The 19,355-nt window shown below is 40.3% G+C and overlaps 2 protein-coding genes across 2 annotated transcripts in view; both read left to right on the top strand.

Annotated features, from left to right (window-relative positions):
- Positions 1–32: 32 nt before the first annotated feature.
- Positions 33–4,856, top strand: LOC137274314 (nudC domain-containing protein 2-like). Its single transcript, XM_067807454.1, has 4 exons — positions 33–254; positions 1,467–1,515; positions 2,813–2,964; positions 4,033–4,856. Exons 1-4 carry the CDS (start codon positions 69–71, stop codon positions 4,108–4,110), a joined length of 465 nt encoding a protein of 154 aa, XP_067663555.1. The 5' UTR covers positions 33–68; the 3' UTR covers positions 4,111–4,856.
- Positions 4,857–8,218: 3,362 nt separating this feature from the next.
- LOC137274323 (CD109 antigen-like) overlaps positions 8,219–19,355 on the top strand; it is a 32,916-nt gene continuing 21,779 nt past the window's right edge. The window contains exons 1-11 of the mRNA XM_067807466.1: positions 8,219–8,461; positions 11,036–11,104; positions 13,027–13,205; positions 14,192–14,217; positions 14,529–14,682; positions 15,113–15,183; positions 15,980–16,111; positions 16,886–16,928; positions 17,674–17,758; positions 18,130–18,238; positions 18,800–19,024. Coding sequence (XP_067663567.1) covers positions 11,049–11,104; positions 13,027–13,205; positions 14,192–14,217; positions 14,529–14,682; positions 15,113–15,183; positions 15,980–16,111; positions 16,886–16,928; positions 17,674–17,758; positions 18,130–18,238; positions 18,800–19,024 — 1,080 coding nt within the window. The 5' untranslated portion in view covers positions 8,219–8,461; positions 11,036–11,048. The remainder of the gene's footprint in view (positions 8,462–11,035; positions 11,105–13,026; positions 13,206–14,191; positions 14,218–14,528; positions 14,683–15,112; positions 15,184–15,979; positions 16,112–16,885; positions 16,929–17,673; positions 17,759–18,129; positions 18,239–18,799; positions 19,025–19,355) is intronic.

Genomic DNA, 19,355 nt, shown 5'->3' with positions numbered 1-19,355 from the left:
TGTTGTTTCAATGTAGCGGTATCGTTTACGACATATATTTACTTTCCTTCTAATGCAGGAGATTCAAGATGTCGGACTTTGACGACAAGAGCGGAGTCATAGCCTGTAAAACGCCGTGGGGGCAGTGGTGGCAGACAATCGAAGAAGTGTTTATAGAAGTTGACGTTCCAAAAGACACAAAGTCAAAAGAGATAAAGTGTGAAATCAAGCCGAACTCTATTCGTGTTGTAGTAAAAGAAAACACAATTCTTGATGTTTGTATCACTGATTTTACTAACGCTTCCAACATTTACTCGCGAGATACTAAAAGGCGATACTTCACGTCAAGGACTATTATGCGTTGATATTCGTATTTGGGGTTCAGTGATTAGAAATCATGATGAATGTCCTCATTCATTTTGTATTAATCCGAAAATATATTTCTTTTTGTAAAGGAGAGAAGATTAGGTGTCCATTCTAGCTTTGAGTTCTGTGGATATCGTGGCTCCCAGTGAGACATTAGTCATTACATGATATGGCAAGGGGGTAAGAGTTCTGCCCGTACCCCAGACCACCATCTATAACCAAATTTGCGAACTGGCATGCATACTTCATCCTATTATACATCCAATAAACTAGAACAGCTGTAAAAATAACAATCAATGAACTTGTTTTAAGTTTTGGAATATAATACTCAAGGGAAGGACTACCCAGGTGCAAACTGACTATGTAAAAAGATTAAGGTATGAGCAGAACTCTTTCCGGTGACACAGTTGTGAGGGTTGTTGTCAGCAAAGGTACTACAGATGTATACCTCAAGTCTGTTTCTGTATACAAGTGTTTCAAAATGCACAATACCACCGAAATTGCAATCAGCTGAACAGGAATAACTACTCACAGTTTCTGGTTTTGATTGTGGAATATGGACTCATTTTCTGAGTTGGGTATTGGTACATTTAACAATGCATTTTGACCTATCAGTGTCACCTCTGTATCAATGGCACATATCAACCATCACCTTGGATTGTATCTTGGCCATCCTTCAAGTATCAGTCAGAGATCATGGCTTAAAGACAATGATTCACCAACAGTCAGTTTCCTCATCCATAACATTGTATATAGCTCCCACCAAAATAGATTAGAGTTGGAATTGGTCTTCAGCAGCCCATGCTTGTCCCATAAGGTGACAATCAGGATCAGCTGGTGATGCTTGCTGACTTGGTTGGCACATGTCATCATATCATAATTGCTTAAGTCGATGCTCATGCTGTGGATCACTGGATTGTCTTGTCCAGAATTGATTATGTACAGACTGCCGCCATACAGCTGGAATATTGTAGAGTGCGGTATTAAACAACAAACCGACCAAACAAAATTGTATACATTTAAGCTATGAGACTTTTGTGTGTAGCTTATCTCATTAAATGACAATCTGGTATGAAGTTGACTGCCCAAAATTGAAATAATTTCATTTTGATGTGTTGTAGGGTTCCCTGTTTGAGACTGTAAAAGCAGATGATTCTCTGTGGACTTTGGGTAAGAATTTTCATGAATGAATAATTAAATTGCAACTGAAAAGAAACAAACAATTCTTTTTGTATTTAAATCGGTGCATCTCCAATTTATCCTATTCAGCATGTGTAGAGGATTAACACAGTATACACCAATTTTACATTAATATATAGATACTAGGGCTGTAACGATGCAGATACATTGAACTAATGATGGATTTCAATTGTTGAATCTCCAGTAGCAATTAATCAATGGTAGTAACGAAAAACTAACCGTGTGGCGATAGTGTGTGTGAGTAGTTTAGTACCATTAATTGACTTCCACGGATAACTTTGGAGCGCAGTATTTTTATTGAACATTTATGTTTTGTGTTTTGCTTTACACTGAGTTCATTTTTTAACAGTTTACTTGTTCTGGGGTTTAAGGTTTTTCATCCCCCACAACGCATTTTGCAGGGGGGTTATTAAAATGCGCTGTCCATGCATCCATCCGTGCACATTTATCTTTTCCAGAACAGAACTTTACTACCATTCAATTTTTCTGCACCAAACTTGGCACATAGATACATCTGGTGGTGTACTGACACCTTTTGGTAGTTTAGGTATTCTGAATAAAATGTTTTTGGCATTTCCATGGCAACAAGTTTGACTCAGACTGAAAGTGGGAGTTGGGCTCCTTTTGGGTGCAGAACTTTTAAAACCGTTCATTACTCTCCTTCCACTTTTCTGTTTACTCACCAAAACAATTGGCATAATCACAACTTGTCGACATATTCATGAAGGATATTTGCCTTTGCAGGATATATTGATGACTTTGCCTTCTTGTTTAGTCATTAAAAGAGGCTGAAATTACTTCAGCATGTTTTTATGTCATATGAGCAATACATTCATTTTGGAACAGACTTCAGATGAGACAAATCAAGAGAAAACAACTACAGTGAAAGCTGTCTAAACCGACACACATCGGGACTAAAGAAATAATCCAGTTTAGACAATGTGCCAGATTGTAGAGCTGATGATAAACGTTCAAGCCATAGATGGGACTGTGATTTTATGCTGGTGTTGACACCTTGCCGGATTGGACAGATGCCGGTTTTGACAGCTTCCATTGTATTGCAGTAATATGTTGCAAGAGACTATCGTTGTCGCAATAGCTGTTTCCTCCTCAATAGATACATAGTGAAGTCATTTCTGAATATGTCGCAAACACTATGCATTGCATGGATGGTTACAACACATTACATTATTCATGTATTATTGCAGCGTATTAGTGTTATGAGCAAGAATGTATTTTGTGCATCAAACAAGGTTAGTGTTTGCAGAGGACAGGAAGCTGATGAGGATTTGCCTGCTGAAATGCCATGCGACTGCAGCACACTGTTGGAAGTCCCTCATCAGAGGCCAGGACGAAGTGGACCCTATGACACTTAGTGAAATGGAGAAGAAGCTTACCCTGCAGCGCTTTCAGATGGAGGTGAGAACGACTGTTCACCAGTGCCCTCATGCCCAAAGCCATCGCTGCTTAGATGATCATGACCCAATGTCAAGAGTAGTAGGAGTTTGAAGGTAGTTCTGATACAGCATTGTGCAAGCGGACTCTGGATGTAGCATGTTACTTCATGCTGACCTTTTTGTCATGAGTGTGTGGGTAGGGTTTTATGCTGCTTTTAGCAATATTCCAGCAATACCACGGGGGAAAACACATTGTACCCATGAGAACAATCAAACCTGTGTCCTTGGCATTAGAAGCGAATGCTTTTAACCACTGGGCAACCCCACCACCTCTCTTATATTCCAGACTCAGGTATAGAGTGAAAGCTGTCTAAACTGGCACTTACTGTGACTGAAGAAATAATCTGGTTTAGACAGCATGCCAGATTGTAGAGATGACACTGTTTCCTACGACTACAACTGAATCATTTTTGTCTTTCTTATATTCATTGTTGAATCATATGGTTCTCTTGGTTACTGCACACACTGACTCATCTCACCAATTACATATATAAGTATGCCCATACTGAACTAAGTTTAATTTATCCTTGTCGGCAACCATGTAGTTTCAACACAGGATTAATTGATGACAATACACATCCATTCGACCCCATGTCACAAGCTGGATTAGACAGCACTAATTCCTGTGAAACACATATTTGATGAGCTCATTTCATGCTAAGATATGGAATTGACAGCTGCTGGATTGCAGAGCTTTAAATGATGATAAATGTACAAGCCAAGGACAGGACTGAAATTTTATGCCAGTGTTAACAAGTTCCCAGACTGGACAGCTGCCAGTTTTGACAGCTTTCACAGTGTATGGAATAATATGGGTCTGACCCGAACATACTTTATATTACTGAACATGTATTGGGAATACTACCAATGTAAGCATTAAGAAATTACAGTGCCCACGTTGTTAGGTTTGGGAGGGATAGCCCATTTAATACATTGGAAAGTGAAAATTCAGAGACAATGTTATGTGTAAAAGTTTCACCATCCTCCACTCGGATGCAGTCAGCATGCAGTATCCTTCATTTCATTTCAGAATCCAGGATTTGACTTCAGTGGAGCTGATGTAACAGGCAACTATTCAGGTGGAGGGCCTCAGCTGTCTGCTTCTTGACAAGAATTTCTTCATAAAGAGAAGTGTGACTGTATCTGCATCGCAACACAAGAGTTTTTATCACAAAGACAGGATAGCTATCACTCTGTGTCATGACACAAGGGTTCCATCAAAAAACTAGTGTGACTGCATCTGTGTATTTTGTGACACAAAAGTTTTATCATAGACAGGTGTTGCTGCAGCAGTGTATATCTTAGGCTGTTCCAGGAATTTTGAAAGGAGGGGTTCAATAGGTTGGAACACCATGAAACCCCCCTTGGCTCTGCTAACGCAAAAAGTTAATCTTCAGTCTGGTCTTAAGTCATTTGGCGCTGACCTCCCACCACCACCATTTGAATCTGGATCTGCCAATGCATATTGTGACACAAAAGTTCATCACAAAAACTGAATCTGTTTGCATCGTGACACAAGGGTCATAATATTTAGATTCCTGATCCTTGATAGTGAAGACATGTCATTGCATCTACTGCCCGAGTTGGGAGATTGTGTCAGAGTTCCACTACTGTCATCCTAGGTGATTTCAAGGGGTTTTAACAGATTTATTTTACTCTACCAAAACTTTGTTTGGTGATACAATTACACTGAGATGAACAAATTTGTGTTTTCATATCAGTATTTATATAAAATTATCTTTCATGACTGTATGAACCATATCAAGATAGTCAACACGTTGAAATCCACAATGCTTGTCACAGGAATATACATACTAAGTTTTACTTTTTGTCATAAAGTTGAGATCATAACTAGTTTTGTTAATGTTTTATCTTAAATGTGGATATGCATGCATGTGTCAAAAGTAATTCCACAAGATGGCTGCTGTTGGAGCGATTCTTCATGCTTCACCATTTGAAGTTTCTGTGAAGGATACAATTTTAACAGAACAGTTAGTATGCTTAAACATTTTGGGATAGAACTTAAGTTTCATGTGCCAGAGAATTGTTATATTAGCCCATTTTGTTTATATGTACTTATCTCAGGTATGGCTGACCTGCTTCATAATGGCCCAAACTACAGAAATATTGGTTGTTAACCATGTTTCTTAAAAGAATTCTTAAAACAACATGAAACTAGAAAAATCCGGGAACACGATCAAAGTGACAGACCCATAAGAGGGACTCTCTGAGAGGACAGCAGTTTTTACATATTATCAAAGACGTAAGAGGGAAAAAAACATGACATGCCTAACATATAGGTCTTCAGTGAACATGCACCTGTGCAATGATTACAAACCCTCCATACACCAGCACAAACTACTATTTATGTAGAGTTCACCTGGTTATTTCCTGGTACGTAGGGGCAGGAGGTAGCCTAGTGGTTAAGGCATTCATTCTTCACTGAGAAGTCCTGGGATCGATTTTCCAAGTGGGTACAATGTTTGAATCCCATTTCCGGTGTTCTGATATGTTATGGCTGGAATGTGATGTTCACTCTCACTCATTCACCCATCCACTCACTAGCTTCATCATAGGGATAAGCCTTCCTTGGAGACCAAGCCTTCATCCGCCTGTTTTGGATCACGTAATTCTCATGAATCAGACAAGGTTGTATTTAAGAAAAAATAACGAGGTAGGTGTCTTGAGCGCACAATTAAGAGACATTTAAGTCATGCACTTGTATATCTATGTAAAAGTATATGGAAAGATCCCCAATGTCAGCGATATGCATGACCTAGCATTTCAGAAACTTTATCGTTCCTGTTGACGACAAACGTCAAATTCCTGTCTTGCTCAACAGGACGTTAGGACCTTAGGATCAGTACCTTGACATTTCAGATTCAGCTACAAATGTTCTAATTAGAGATCTAGAAGCATTCTCACCACGCGCCTCTTTCCGTGACATCTAGGAAGATTCAGTTCGGCATGAATAACACAAGTGGGTCACGAATGATCTTGCATCTGCGGACAGACTATCTTGTATGACATGGTGTTTCAGAACTTTGATTATATCACATGACGTAACGGACTGTGTGACCGGGCTGAGTTGTTGGTTGTCCGCATGTTATCGTTCTTGGATCTTTGCTCATGATTTCAGTCACTGGCTTTATCCAGATACATTTATATATTTTCGTCATATACTGGAGTTCAGCGTTAATCTGGTATTTTTGTATTTGCGACATCGGCCAGTCCGTTATAGGATGGGTAGTATTTATGACACGGAAGCTCGGTTTGAGTGAGTGATTATCTCTTAACACTGAATCAGCAAACAACCTTGAACCTGTTAGACAATGCTTCATTCTGAAGGCGAACCTTAAAAGTAAAACAGAATACAGTCGTGTTTGTATCCTGGGTGTTTACAGCTTGATGTATTAATAAAAGAACAATGGTTGCGAACCACTGTGAATGTGGTTGTGAACCACTGTGAATGGCCGACATGTTAAATCCGCAATAACAGCAATGGAGCTCCAAACCAAATGTTACCATTTCTGGGTTGTTGTTCTCCGCCGCACTCAGCAATATTCCAGCTATTTGGTGTCAGTCTGGACCAGACAATACAATGAGCACCATCGATCTGTTCATTTGGGCTACGATGACATTTGTCCACTAAGTCAGTGACCACCCGATGTCCTCGTGTTGCTGAAGAACAGTTCAAACCCAGAACCTCGCGGGTGGACTCTTACTGAGCGTCGGTATGTCACATAAGGGCACGGCTACCTTTGTCTGGAAAAATCAAGCAGTACAACAGAGAACGAAACGCAAAAGGACAACCACCTGGTAATGTTGTCTTTTGCCACAAGCCCAAAGTATTGAAAAACTGTGAAGCAGACTCCCGACATGGCTAGAGTATGTGTTAAGCTAGAGACGCGCTCATCTGCGGCTGTACATAGCTGAGATACCTAGCTTGGACATTGTAAGTACGAGACAGGTCCCCATGCACTGTATGTAGATAATAGACGTATGTATCTTCCCTGAGTGGTAGGTGCACACAGGTCATTTGATTCGTGTGTGCGTCACCTCATGTTCAACGTATTATCCACGAGGTAAACCTTTTGAAAATACCACGCGTTGTAAATGAAACTGAACAAAGTAACGACATATTGAGAATGCTGAGAACAGCTGAACAAAACAACAAACAAAAAAAAACCAAACAAAACAACACGTTACATACACTTTAAAAATAGAAAAAGTTTATTTTCTCCCTATTCAATTCCATTCAATACCCAGTTCACAAAGCACCAGCTTTGTGTCACATCCGACATAACTTGAATTCGGCGTTATATTGAGAATGGTCAATTGGTTAAACCAAACTCAGTTTCTCTTGACCGACGGCCGAACTTAACGTTCGTAACGTTCGGAGTTACAGAATCACAGAGGAATGTCTTTGAGTAAGGCCGGGGTTCACTGATGGTGTGGGATGCCTCTCACATAACAAACCTCATAAAATCATCTCAACGGACACGGGTAGATCACTGATGCTATACAGAGCTATTATACCGTATTTCCGTACATAAGGACGGTTTTCATGAACGACAATTTCATAGCAACCCTACCTTGACCCCACTGAGGGTCTCGTTTTCAATCCCCAAATGCGGAACTGCCAGTCTTGGAACTCATGTATCACGGTTTTTAAGCCAGAGAGACCCTCTAGAAAAAAAGCTTGATGCAATGGAACACCAAGATCGGAACGGAACATCGAATTAAACAACTGATACATCCAGAGACGTGGGTGGTCAGGGATAGTTGTACTGGCGGAAGTTACACCAGATATTGACATTCTGCTCTGTTATTGAAGAAAAAGACAAACGTGCTTAACGACGTTGTACAACCATATAGTCTCTCTCTCTCTGGGCACCAAATCCAATTCAATTAAATTCTTAACCACCTACCACAAGCGGGATGGATTTCAATCCCCATTATGCTGACTCGACTATGTATCGGAAACACCGATCCAAGCGTTACACTCATTTTACTTCCTACATTATAGGGACCCTGGGGAGGCCTAGTGGTTAAAGCGCTTGCCCGTCACTCCGAAGACCAGAGTTCCATTTCCCACATGAATACTCTGTGTGAAGTTTATTTCTGGTGTACCCCGCCGTGGTATTGCTGGATGTTTGCTAAACTCTAAATTCTTTACTTCAGTCATTCGCATTCTCACTGTTGGTCCTTATACCATGATGAATTGCACGTTATCAAGGTATCACACAAAACTGAGACCCATGAAAACTCGCTGTTATAGGTTTAACTCCTCCAACTAAAAGAGGCATAGAACTATACTCACTCATCCCTAGATTGTATGTGTCACGTGGAAACGTCTCCTGAGCTCCATTTCGGATGTCGTTTACGTGGCCTGAGCAGACACTTTAGCTCCCTCCCGCTGGCAATCGCTCTCCATCCGGCGTCTGAAGCAGGGAAAGGTAGGTGCCGTATAGTGTCTCGTTCGATGAAATATCATGCTATATAGTGCATTTATGTACAATTCTGATTATGACATCCAAACTTGTATGCAATAATGCAGTGTTTCGTCCGACGTTGAATATCAGGCTATATATTGCATAAATGTATGTAAAACTGTAATCATTTTCATACTTGCATTCAAAAATGCAATGCATAAGCATATCTTATATTATCTAGACATATCATGCCATACATTGGATTTATGTAAGGTTGTGATTATGACTTTCAAATTGCAAATATGGGATCACAGGTATAATATCTTATATTACCTAGATATAAGATGTATCATGTTTTACATTTCTGTAAGATTGTGATAATGTGTTTCATGCTTGCGTGCAAAACTGGACTGTATTCGTATGATATCATGTATTATGCTATATAATGGATTTGTGAAAGATTGTGATTTTTGTAGTCAATAATGCAATTCTCAAGACAAACATCTTGAAAAGACGGGGATGCTGAATGTAATAAAGAAAGAAATCAATAGAATTTACATAATTGTCTACGTAGTAATCTGATAGAAAAAGTGTTGACAAAGGGAAGGACGTGGAAACTAGAAGCATACGAATGCAACTATAACCTTGAACATTAGGGCTAGAATTGGTCTTCTACAACCCATACTTGTCGTAAGACACGACTAACGGGACTTTGACATGTCATCGTATCTTAATCACCTGTCTTGATGCTCATATGCTGGTGATCCTTGGATTTTCTGCAACGGCATTAAACATCAACCAACCAGTAAACGCTATCAGAACTAAATAAGGAACACGTATCTGTCGTTCATTTACTTGAAACAGGCAGATCTTGTATGTATGCATGTATTCACGTTAACATCTTCTTTATATATGTCTGTGTGTCTGTCTGTATGCATGTATGTATGTATGTATGTATGTATGTATGTATGTATGTATGTATGTATGTATGTATGTATGTATGTATGTATGTATGTATGTATGTATGTGTGTGTGTGTGTATGTGTGTGTGTGTGTGTGTGTATGTATGTATGTATGTATGTGCATGCATACATGCATGTGTGTGTGCGCGCGCGCGTGCGTGCGTGCGTGTGTGTGTGTGTGTATGTGTGTGTGTGTGTGTGTACACACACACAAGCTTGCACATCGCACAAGCATCTGGACATTCTGCCGCGCACACCCCAATGCACAACTCCCCGTCTCTGTATCGCGCGCACACTTCTTCTCCAAGGTCACCTTCTGTTTGTCTCTAATCTTCACATCTCGGCACAACATCCGGCATCTCAATATGGTCGTTTCCACATTTGATAAGCTTTCCTATGCCTGGTCCTACATCACGTCTTACTGGCTGGTACAGCTCGTATTGGGATATCAGTATAAACATCAGTTAGCGGAACTGTATATCCGATGACTTGTTAAGCGCTGGCCTTTGGTGACCAAAGAAGGTCAAGGCAAAGGACAATAGCTCGAGTTCCAAGGACAAAATTCATTGTTACCATGACCTATAAGATGTATATAGAAAACAAGAAAACACGTAACTCATATTATTGACACAAATTACACACTGTTTATTCTGAACATGTAAGTCATATTATCAACACAAATTACACTTTTTATTCTGGAACATGTGTTATTGACAGTATCGACGCAAGTTACACACGATTTGTTTCTGAACATGTGACTAAACAAATCGACAGAAATTACACAGTCACATTTTTTATATGTGAGTCATAGTTTCGACAAAGGACCACATGCATTTTGTCTTACTTGTGACTCATTTTATCCCAACATATTCCACATTATATTCTGAATGTGTATTTCATATTGAGCCTTTGACGGGCATTTAGAAGTGATACACATAAAGACGAGAGATTTTATGGATGACAACTTCTTTATTATGAAGAGTCACGACGTTTCTAAGTAATTATACACATCATATACTGCTATCTTGACTTGTAAGAGGCATTATGGACACTAACTGCCGACATTATCGCTACCACATTATAGGTGAATACAAACTATAATACATACACACACACACACACACACACACACACACACACACACACACACACACACACACAAACACACACACACACACACACACACACACACACACACATATATATATATATATATATATATATCTGTTATTTTCCAGTCCTTTTAACGTGAATGATGTAACTTTATGTAAACCAGATACTACATTTGACTCCAGTCCCCGGTGTGTACTGACCTTATCAACCTCGTAAGTAATTAACACAAGGGGTATTACTTTAAGCCGTTTGTCAGACATCTTACGTAACGCACCCCTGCTCCTAATATGAACAACTACTACCTATGAAACTTTGTTTAACCTGATGATAATGTGCATTCATGTCTTATCTAAGATAGTGGGGAAAATACAAAACTGGAGAGCAAGCTCCTGTATAAATGACATGTCGGGTTATGCTCGATGTTAAGTTCACCATATGCTAGGCGTGTGCTCCACAGTCGAGACAAGTAATCGTGTGTTTCCAGATTGACGAGGTTCACTGTATGAAGGGGTCTCTGTTTCAGCTCCACCGACACAATGCTTGTCACGGCGGCAGTTGCCCTGCTCTTGGTTGTCACAGTCAACGCTGATAAGTAAGTAGTAACCCTTTCAAGGGTTCACTTCTTATTCTATGATGAATTAGGGCATGTAGCCTTAGGTAGCCTTGTGGTTAAAGCGTTCGCTCGTCTTGCCAAGGACGCGGTTTCGATTCCCCACATGGGTACAATGTGTAAAGCCAATTTCTAGTATCCACGCCCTGAAATTGCTGGAATATTGCTAAAAGTGGTTTAAAACTTAACTCAGGGATGCTGATTTACCGGGAACCACACCAACATAAGCAACAATGGCGTCCCCCTGAATTGAAGTCAGTTTTCTTTTGTTCATCTTTGAATCCGAAATTAATCGCATGCAATAATTTCGTAGAATATCGACAAGCATTTATTATTTTAATTGTTTCAGTTACAGTCAAGTAATACAATTATTATTTTCTCATATTCTCTAATTGTTCTTCATAATAATTAATCAGTTATTCCTACTATTATGGCTAGTTCAGTTATATTCACGTGATTAAGCAGTTGCTGTCATTTTTATGGTTGCATCAGGTTTAAAATCATTGTTCCACCTAATTATTCCACCGAGTGCCATCAAGCAGCTATCCATAATGTACTCTTTAAAAAAAAGTAGGGGAACCTGAACTTTGAAGTCTGGTAGAAAGAAAACCCATTGAGGAACGTCACAATAACATACATCTTGTGTATGCAGCATCATTTAACGTCATCACCACACGCAAACACAATGCATGGGAAGCACGTCACAACGTGGGAGCCTCCTACAAGTGCATGGGGTCTCATTACGCATCTTGACGTTTTCAGGCTGGTCGATAAATAACCGTAGACCATATTTTCCGATACCTTTATTGCATCTGTACATGGTCAGTGTTTTCAGGGTCAAATCACACACTACCGACTGAAAATTTGTAAACCCGAATTTTTCATGTCATACTCCAGTCACCTAAGAAGGGGGGAAACTGAACGAACAGCTTTGCTTTGAATGAAATCCATGTGGTGATACATTCTCAAAACATCCATTATTATTGTATCAGCATTGATTCAATCCCATATATCTCTCAATTTCGACAATCGTACAGTACAGTTCCCCTACTTTTTTTAAGAGTACATGCGATTGGTTCTATTTTGAGGTAGTTTTAGAATGATTATTTTAAACTATTTAATACGCAGAGTGCTGTCAAGCAGCTATCCGCAATGTTTTAGTTATATTCTGTTTAAATGTAGTTAAGTAATGCTTTAACTAATTATTCCACAGTGCTGTCAAGCATCTATTCTAACTACCATGGTTCAGTTCAGTCTAGTTGTACAATAATTACGGTTTAACTAATTATTCCGCAGTAAACCGTTTTCAGGTATCAATATTATCACGGATGCTTCAGTTTCAGTCTACTTACTATGATATTACTCATCTGTAATTACTCCATAAGGTGCCATCTTCCACGTTTGATTATTTAAAATCCGAAAATAATGGCGCCATAATGACCAACACCACGCTTGCATTTCTTTATTATTTAAAGCCATATGATAAAATCACTTTGCACACGTTTTACGTTTGGTGAGTCAGAAGGTGTTATGAGATAAGTACAGACAATTGACTGAGAAGAATGTGAAGTTTGAGACACCCTTACCTCTAGTCCCGCTGGGAGCGGTTGGGTAGTCCAGTGATTAAAGCCGAAAGCCGAGGTTCGATTCCCTATATGGGTGCAATGTGGGAAGCTCATTTTTGGTATCCCCCGCCGTATTGTTGGAATAATGCTTCAGCGGCCTACAATCATATTCACTCACTCTAATTCCGTTGGCTCTTCACTGACTATCTATTGTCCCATCACCGATCTGTTGGCTGAAAGTGCTCCACCAGTCGAAGCAAAACTGTTTTAAGCGAACTGAAAAACTTACATAAGGATGACGTTTCGTTACTTAAGTAATCATGTTTTTTTTGTTACTAGAACGTACCTGATCACAGCATCGCAGCGGATAACGCAGGGACGACCCTTCGTCGTTAACGTCAACATCCTAAACGCCACTGATGTCGTCGACGTTGAAGTCAGCATCGTCCATTTCTGGTACAACCACACTGACTACGTGAAGACCCCCATCACCACAATCACAAAACGATTCAGACAGGGTAGGTACTTGTTTATAATTTCAGGTGAAATGAATGTATCTAATTGTCCCCACACTTACCATGCACGTGTGCGTGCGTGCGTGGGAGCATGCGTGCGTGTGTGTGGAAGGGAATGGGGAGGGCGTCTGGGTTAAATGACTACAAATGTCCAGTGTCCACTTTCATACTTAATTATCTCCCTTGCCTAGAGAAGATTAACGGTAAGCACTATAATACAGTTCTTCGGGCATTTGTTAGAGATATTCCGCCGGTTCTCCTGAGTGAGGGAGTGAGTTTAGTTTTACGCCACACTCAGCAATATTCAAACCATACAAGACAATACAGTGGTCAACAGCATGAGCATCGATGTACGGAAATGGGATACGATATGTGCTAACCACGTTAACCAACCAATCCCGTTAGTCGCCTCTTAAGATGATAAGCATGCGTTACTGAAGACCAGTTCTTACCCGGATCTTCACTGGTTGTACTCATCCGGGGAATCGAAGCTTTAACCACTATCCTACCTAACCGTTCATTGGACGTTTGTATGTCGGTTACCTCCTTCTTTGTAGCCATTGGGGATTGTAATAACACTTGTGCAGTAGGGTAGGTTAGTGGTTAAAGCGTTCGCTCGTCACGCCGAGGAGTTCAATTCTCCATAACGTGTGAAACCCATTTCTGTGGCCCCTGCCTTGATATTGCTTGCATATTGCTAAACGCGGCGTAGAACCACACTCACTCACTCACAATAAAAACAGTTGATAGATAAAGAATTTGTTTGCGGAGTTTGAAGCTGAAATTGCCATTTGAGGTTGTAAGTGAATGCAGTCAAATGTTGAAGCTGGAGGGACCTAAATACTTCGTGTTATGCAAGGTTCGACACAACAGAAAATGACAAAATTAGGAATATGCAGGAGACAACATGGCGGCGTCTGACTGTACTTCTTTAAGGGGTGTTATATATCTATAGTACGTTTTAGTCATTCATGTACTTGCTTTTACAGATGTCCCAGACACTGTCACACTGACCGTAAGTATTTTAATACAAACTATTAGTACATTTATAATCCACTAAATCCACACCGTCAGCATGCTCATGGCGCAGACATACGAACGAACTGTTTGACATCCAAAGAGCGTTGATTTTCTTTCTCAAGAACCTGGGGGCTTTGGCACGGAAGAGAATCACCATTTGAAAAGCCCTATCACTCCGAACATCCAATAGTCCTTGTTCTTGTTCAGTGCCACTCCGAATATCCAATAGTCCTTTTTCTTGTTCAATGCCAAAAGGATATTTAACGCATTTCATATACTGATGACATCGCCATGATGGTGTTCCAGGCGCCACAAACTACTGTTATTGGTAGTTACCTGCTGAGGGTGAAGGGTTCAGGAGGCCTCACCTTTCAAAGGGAGAAAACTCTCACCATAGCTCGTAAGACCATATCGGTGTTCATTCAAACCGACAAGGCCATCTACAAACCAGGACAACGAGGTATGGTTGGTTGGTTGGTTAGTTTTCTGTTCAACGCCTCACTCAGCAATATTCAAGCTATACGGCGGTGGCCTTTAAGTAATCGAGTCTGGATTAGACAATCCAGGCATCAACAGCATGAGCATCGATCTACGCAACTGGGATACGAATATATTGTCAACTCGGTAACCCAGCTTCACAACCCGATCCTGTTAATTGCCTCTTGCGGCAAGTATGGGTTGCTGAAAATCAATTCTTACCCGGGTCTTCACGCTCCGGGGATAGTCGCTTTATTAAGATTATATCCATCCTTTTTTATGAACCTGAACACAGATCAAATAGTTTTATCCCAATATCATATAGTCGGCATCGTTACTCACAGCTCCAAGTATCACTATTTCATGTAATTTCCATTCAATAATATATGTGTGATTACCTGTTGTTCTTCAAGTTCATTACAGAGTTTTTGCCGTTTACCCGGACATGAAGGTGTACTCGGGCAAGTTAGACGTTGACATATACGTGAGTGAAAAGATTTTTTTCTTAGAAAACGATAAACCGTGATAACGTCTCTGATGTTTTCATACATCAAACAGCGAAATCGAGAAAAGTAGTCCGATGTTGAAATATATCTGTATCTAAACGGTTTGACGTGAGCAAGCCGTGTGGCTAGAGCTTTCGCTTGTCACTCCGAAGATCTTATTCCCCACAGGAGTACAATGTTTGAAGCCCATTTCTGGTGTCCTCGCCGTGATATTGCTGGAACATTGCTAAATGCGGCGTAAAACCATACTCACTCCACGTTTTGACGATACATAGTTTTCAACATTAAGCCTGCGATGGAGTAGCCTAGTGGTTAAAGCGTTCGGGCGTACGCTTGGGTTCGATTCCCTACAGTGTGTGAAGCCCATTTCTGGTGTTCCCCTGCTGTGATATTGCTGAAATGTTGCTTAAAGTGGCGTAAAATAAAGTCACTTCGTCTTCATCTTTGCCTGTTGCACTGCCAATGAACGGTGACATAAACACGATTTCAGTACTTCATTTTCAACTCTGAATGGCACCAATTGTCAACGTAGCTTTCATTACGTATGTGTGAACATTCGAACTTGAAACGGAACGATGGAATAGCCTGATGGTTAAAGCGTTCACTCGTCACGCTGAGTACTCGGGTTCGATTCCCTACATAGGTACAATGGGTGAAGCCCATTTCTATAGTCTTCGCTGTGATACTGCTGGAATATTGCTAAAACGGCGTAAAACTAAACACGCTCACTCTAACTTGTACCCAAAATTAAAATGATTTCTGCCTCATCTTCAGGACCCACGAAACAACAGAATTCGCCAGTGGGTGTCCCTGGAGGACAGGTCAGGTGTCAACCACAGGGACTTGTTGCTCAGCGACCAGCCAGTCCTTGGCGATTGGAAGATAGAAGTGTCCGTTCCTGAGTTTGTAAGAACACTTCTCGCATATTAGAGAAATTACTGCATTTGACATACCCGTGTCCAAGCTTCGTGCAAACATTTCTTGACTTTGAAACTAGTGTGTTGAAACGAAGTTGTTGTCGAAATCGTATAAAAGAATGTTATACAAGATTGTTGAGATTATCTTTCCAAGTTAAAAGTCTACCACTGCTGGAATCTCTTGACTTGATCGGAGCCATTCGTCACCATTCGCACCTTTCCTTAACCGCTATTTCGCTTGCCCAGGAATAACACGTATTACCTATGAATGTTATCGTTCGTTTCCTTGTTACTCAGGGACAAGCCAAATAGTGGTGAGTTACGGAAAGGGTCAAACCGACTCGATCGATAATTAACCATTTCATCCAAATAAAATGAATCTTAGGTAAAGAGGTTGCATCAAGTAAACTGAGCACATTATCAGACATAAATCTGGTAAACTTCGTTCGTTTTCCCAACAATAACACATACGCCCTCTTCAGTTCTGATATGTGACTGTGTTCATAATGGAGTTGATCTTATCTCTTCTTTCCGGAAATCATTATTATATAAGTTACCCAAATAAATAAATAAATAAATAAATAAATAAATAAATAAATAAATAAATAAATAAATAAATAAATAAATAAATAAATAAATAAATAAATAAATAAATAAATAAATAAATAAATAAATAAATAAATGTTTACTTGCAATAATGGTATAGCGTCAGTGCATTACATGCTTTAATTTTAACTGTAAATTTTAACTCATTTCGCAACAGGTTGGATTGAAAGAAAAGAAAATGTTCACAGTCCAACAATATGGTGAGTACCGCATGTAGATTGACACAAGTTAACAGTGTGAGAGAGTGAGTGAGTGAGTGTACCCAGCAATATTTCAGCTATATGGCGACGGTATGTACATAGTCGTGTCTGGACCAGATAATCCAGCGATCAATAGTACGAGCATCGATCTACGTATTTGGGGTGCAATGACATGTGCCAACCAAGTCAGCGAGCTTGACCACCTGATCCCGTTTGTCACCTCTTACGACAAGCATGCGTTACCGAAGATCAGTTCTAACCCATACTTTGTAGAGTCAGTCACCCAATTGCTAGCATTCACCCACCACGGTTTCCACAAAATGGAACTGGTAGTCTAGACAAGAGTAAGTTTATGGAACAGTCTGATGCGCAGTAGTACTCTTGCTCTTGTACTGTAGACACCAAGTGATTTAGTGAATTCATTTAGTGAATTTAAATTACGACTGCAGCGTATAAGTGCCAAATTCTGCTATTGGCTAAAGAAAAACGTTGTGAAAGCAGATCTGGTTTACGAAACAGAAGTGGACAGTGGGGTAAGGATTAATGTTTGGGCCCAAATTTTCCCTTTAAAGTTTAAATTCTGGTATCAATTATGCAGCAGTTTGAAATTATGTGTTTACACTATCAAATATATATATTACAACTTTGTATCCAATTTCGCACGTATTATCGTAGTGCATTTTGCATTGATAAAACTGTGTATACCAAACACTCCATATTTAATAACCTGTTGCCTTGTGATTAGAGTTGCCAAAGTTTGAGGTGACGGTGGACTTGCCTCCCTTTGCTCTCACGACCGACACTGAGCTTTCCGGAACCGTCAAAGCCAAGTACGTATCCAAATAGAACGTCACATCCGGTCGTAACCGCATAAACAGAATTCACCTTTCTCTGTTTCTTAAGGTTTTAGTAAACAATTTTATTATAACTTTTGTAAATTTTGAATTATTTTCTGTGTGTTGCTATACGGCGAGTTGAACCTCTCGACGTCAATTCTGAGAAAAGTAAAAATTGTGATAGTTTGAATTATCAGATCTTACACTATATACTTCCAAAATGTCCTGCATATGCGCCTACTGACAAACACTAGAGAATAAAGAAATGTTAATTTATCGATTTATTGAAATGTTAAAATTAATAAATGTGAAAATGTACAAGGATGCTGAATAACACTCGTCACATGTGTAAACTTGTCATCCAGCTACACGTATGGAAAAGGAGTGAAGGGTTTGGTGGAGCTGAGGGTGTTTGTCGGTGCCATCAGGAACTATTGTGGAAACTTCGCAAGATCTGTCCTGAAGACGTTTGAAGTAAGTCATAAGCTGCCATTCTATGTATACATACAACGTATCGCTGTGCCAACGTCACTGAACAGTCGGTATCTGCAAAAATTATTCCTTTTGGCGTAAATGATGAAATGGTATTAAAAATTAAATGGAAGTCACAGAAAGTCGGACTCACATAGGGTATTTCCGACGAAGATCATAATGTTCCTGTTCTGACAGCACCAGTCACTGACATAATGGAAAAAAAAGGTTTTTCTTTGTTGACACAGAGCAGTTGTCATTCAGTGTTGTATTACAACACTGTACCCTAAACGACAGTGATTGTCTTGAAAGGCGACTAACAGGATCGGGTGGTCAGGCTCGCTGACTTGATTGACACATGTCATCGGTTCCCAGTTACGCAGATCGATGCACATGCTGTTGATCACTGGACTGTCTTGCCCAGACTCGATTATTTACAGACCGCCGCCAGTAGCCGGATTATTGCAGAGTGCGGCGTAAAACTTCCTCACTCACTGTACCTTATACCCACACAAGCGGCTATCCAACTGTATTATGTCTCTACATTGTACCCTGTGTGTCTAGATTGATGGAAGTGCCAGGTTCTCGGTCTCCATTGGAGAGATCAAGAAGTTACAGTCTTACCTCAACACGCAAACAGTGACTGTCCTGGCAGAGGTCAAGGAGGATCTGACAGGGAAGACCCTCAACGGCACCTCGTCCGTTGTCTACTACACTGATCCCTACAAGGTCGTCTTCTTGGACTCCAGCCCCAGTAATTTCAAGCCAGGTCTTCCCTACACGGCATACGTAAGTTACTATGTACCACGCACTACACTAGAGGACCTACGTAAGTTACTGTGTACCACGCACTACACTACAGGGCATATGTAAGTTGCCGTGTACCACGCACTACACTAGAGGACCTACATAAGTTACTGTGTACCACGCACTACACTAAAGGGCCTAAGTAAGTTACTGTGTACCACGCACTACACTACAGGGCATGCGTAAGTTACTGTGTACCACGCACTACACTAAAGGGCCTAAGTACGTTACTGTGTGCCACAGACTACACTAAAGGGCCTGCGTAAGTTACTGTGTACCACGCATTACACTAAAGAGCCTACATAACTTACTG

The sequence above is a fragment of the Haliotis asinina genome, chromosome 2 (genome assembly GCF_037392515.1).
Source record: "Haliotis asinina isolate JCU_RB_2024 chromosome 2, JCU_Hal_asi_v2, whole genome shotgun sequence".
Lineage (NCBI taxonomy): Eukaryota > Metazoa > Mollusca > Gastropoda > Lepetellida > Haliotidae > Haliotis > Haliotis asinina.
The sequence above is the reverse complement of the archived record's forward strand: the minus strand, read 5'-3'. Positions and strand labels throughout refer to the sequence as shown.

Excerpts from the sequence above, each read along its gene's own strand:
- LOC137274314 (XM_067807454.1), top strand. The coding sequence starts at position 69 with ATGTCGGACTTTGACGACAAGAGCGGAGTCATAGCCTGTAAAACGCCG. Across the intron at positions 1,516-2,812 it reads TGATTCTCTGTGGACTTTGG|AGGACAGGAAGCTGATGAGG; the intron begins GTAAGAATTTTC and ends TAGTGTTTGCAG. Across the intron at positions 2,965-4,032 it reads TGCAGCGCTTTCAGATGGAG|AATCCAGGATTTGACTTCAG; the intron begins GTGAGAACGACT and ends ATTTCATTTCAG.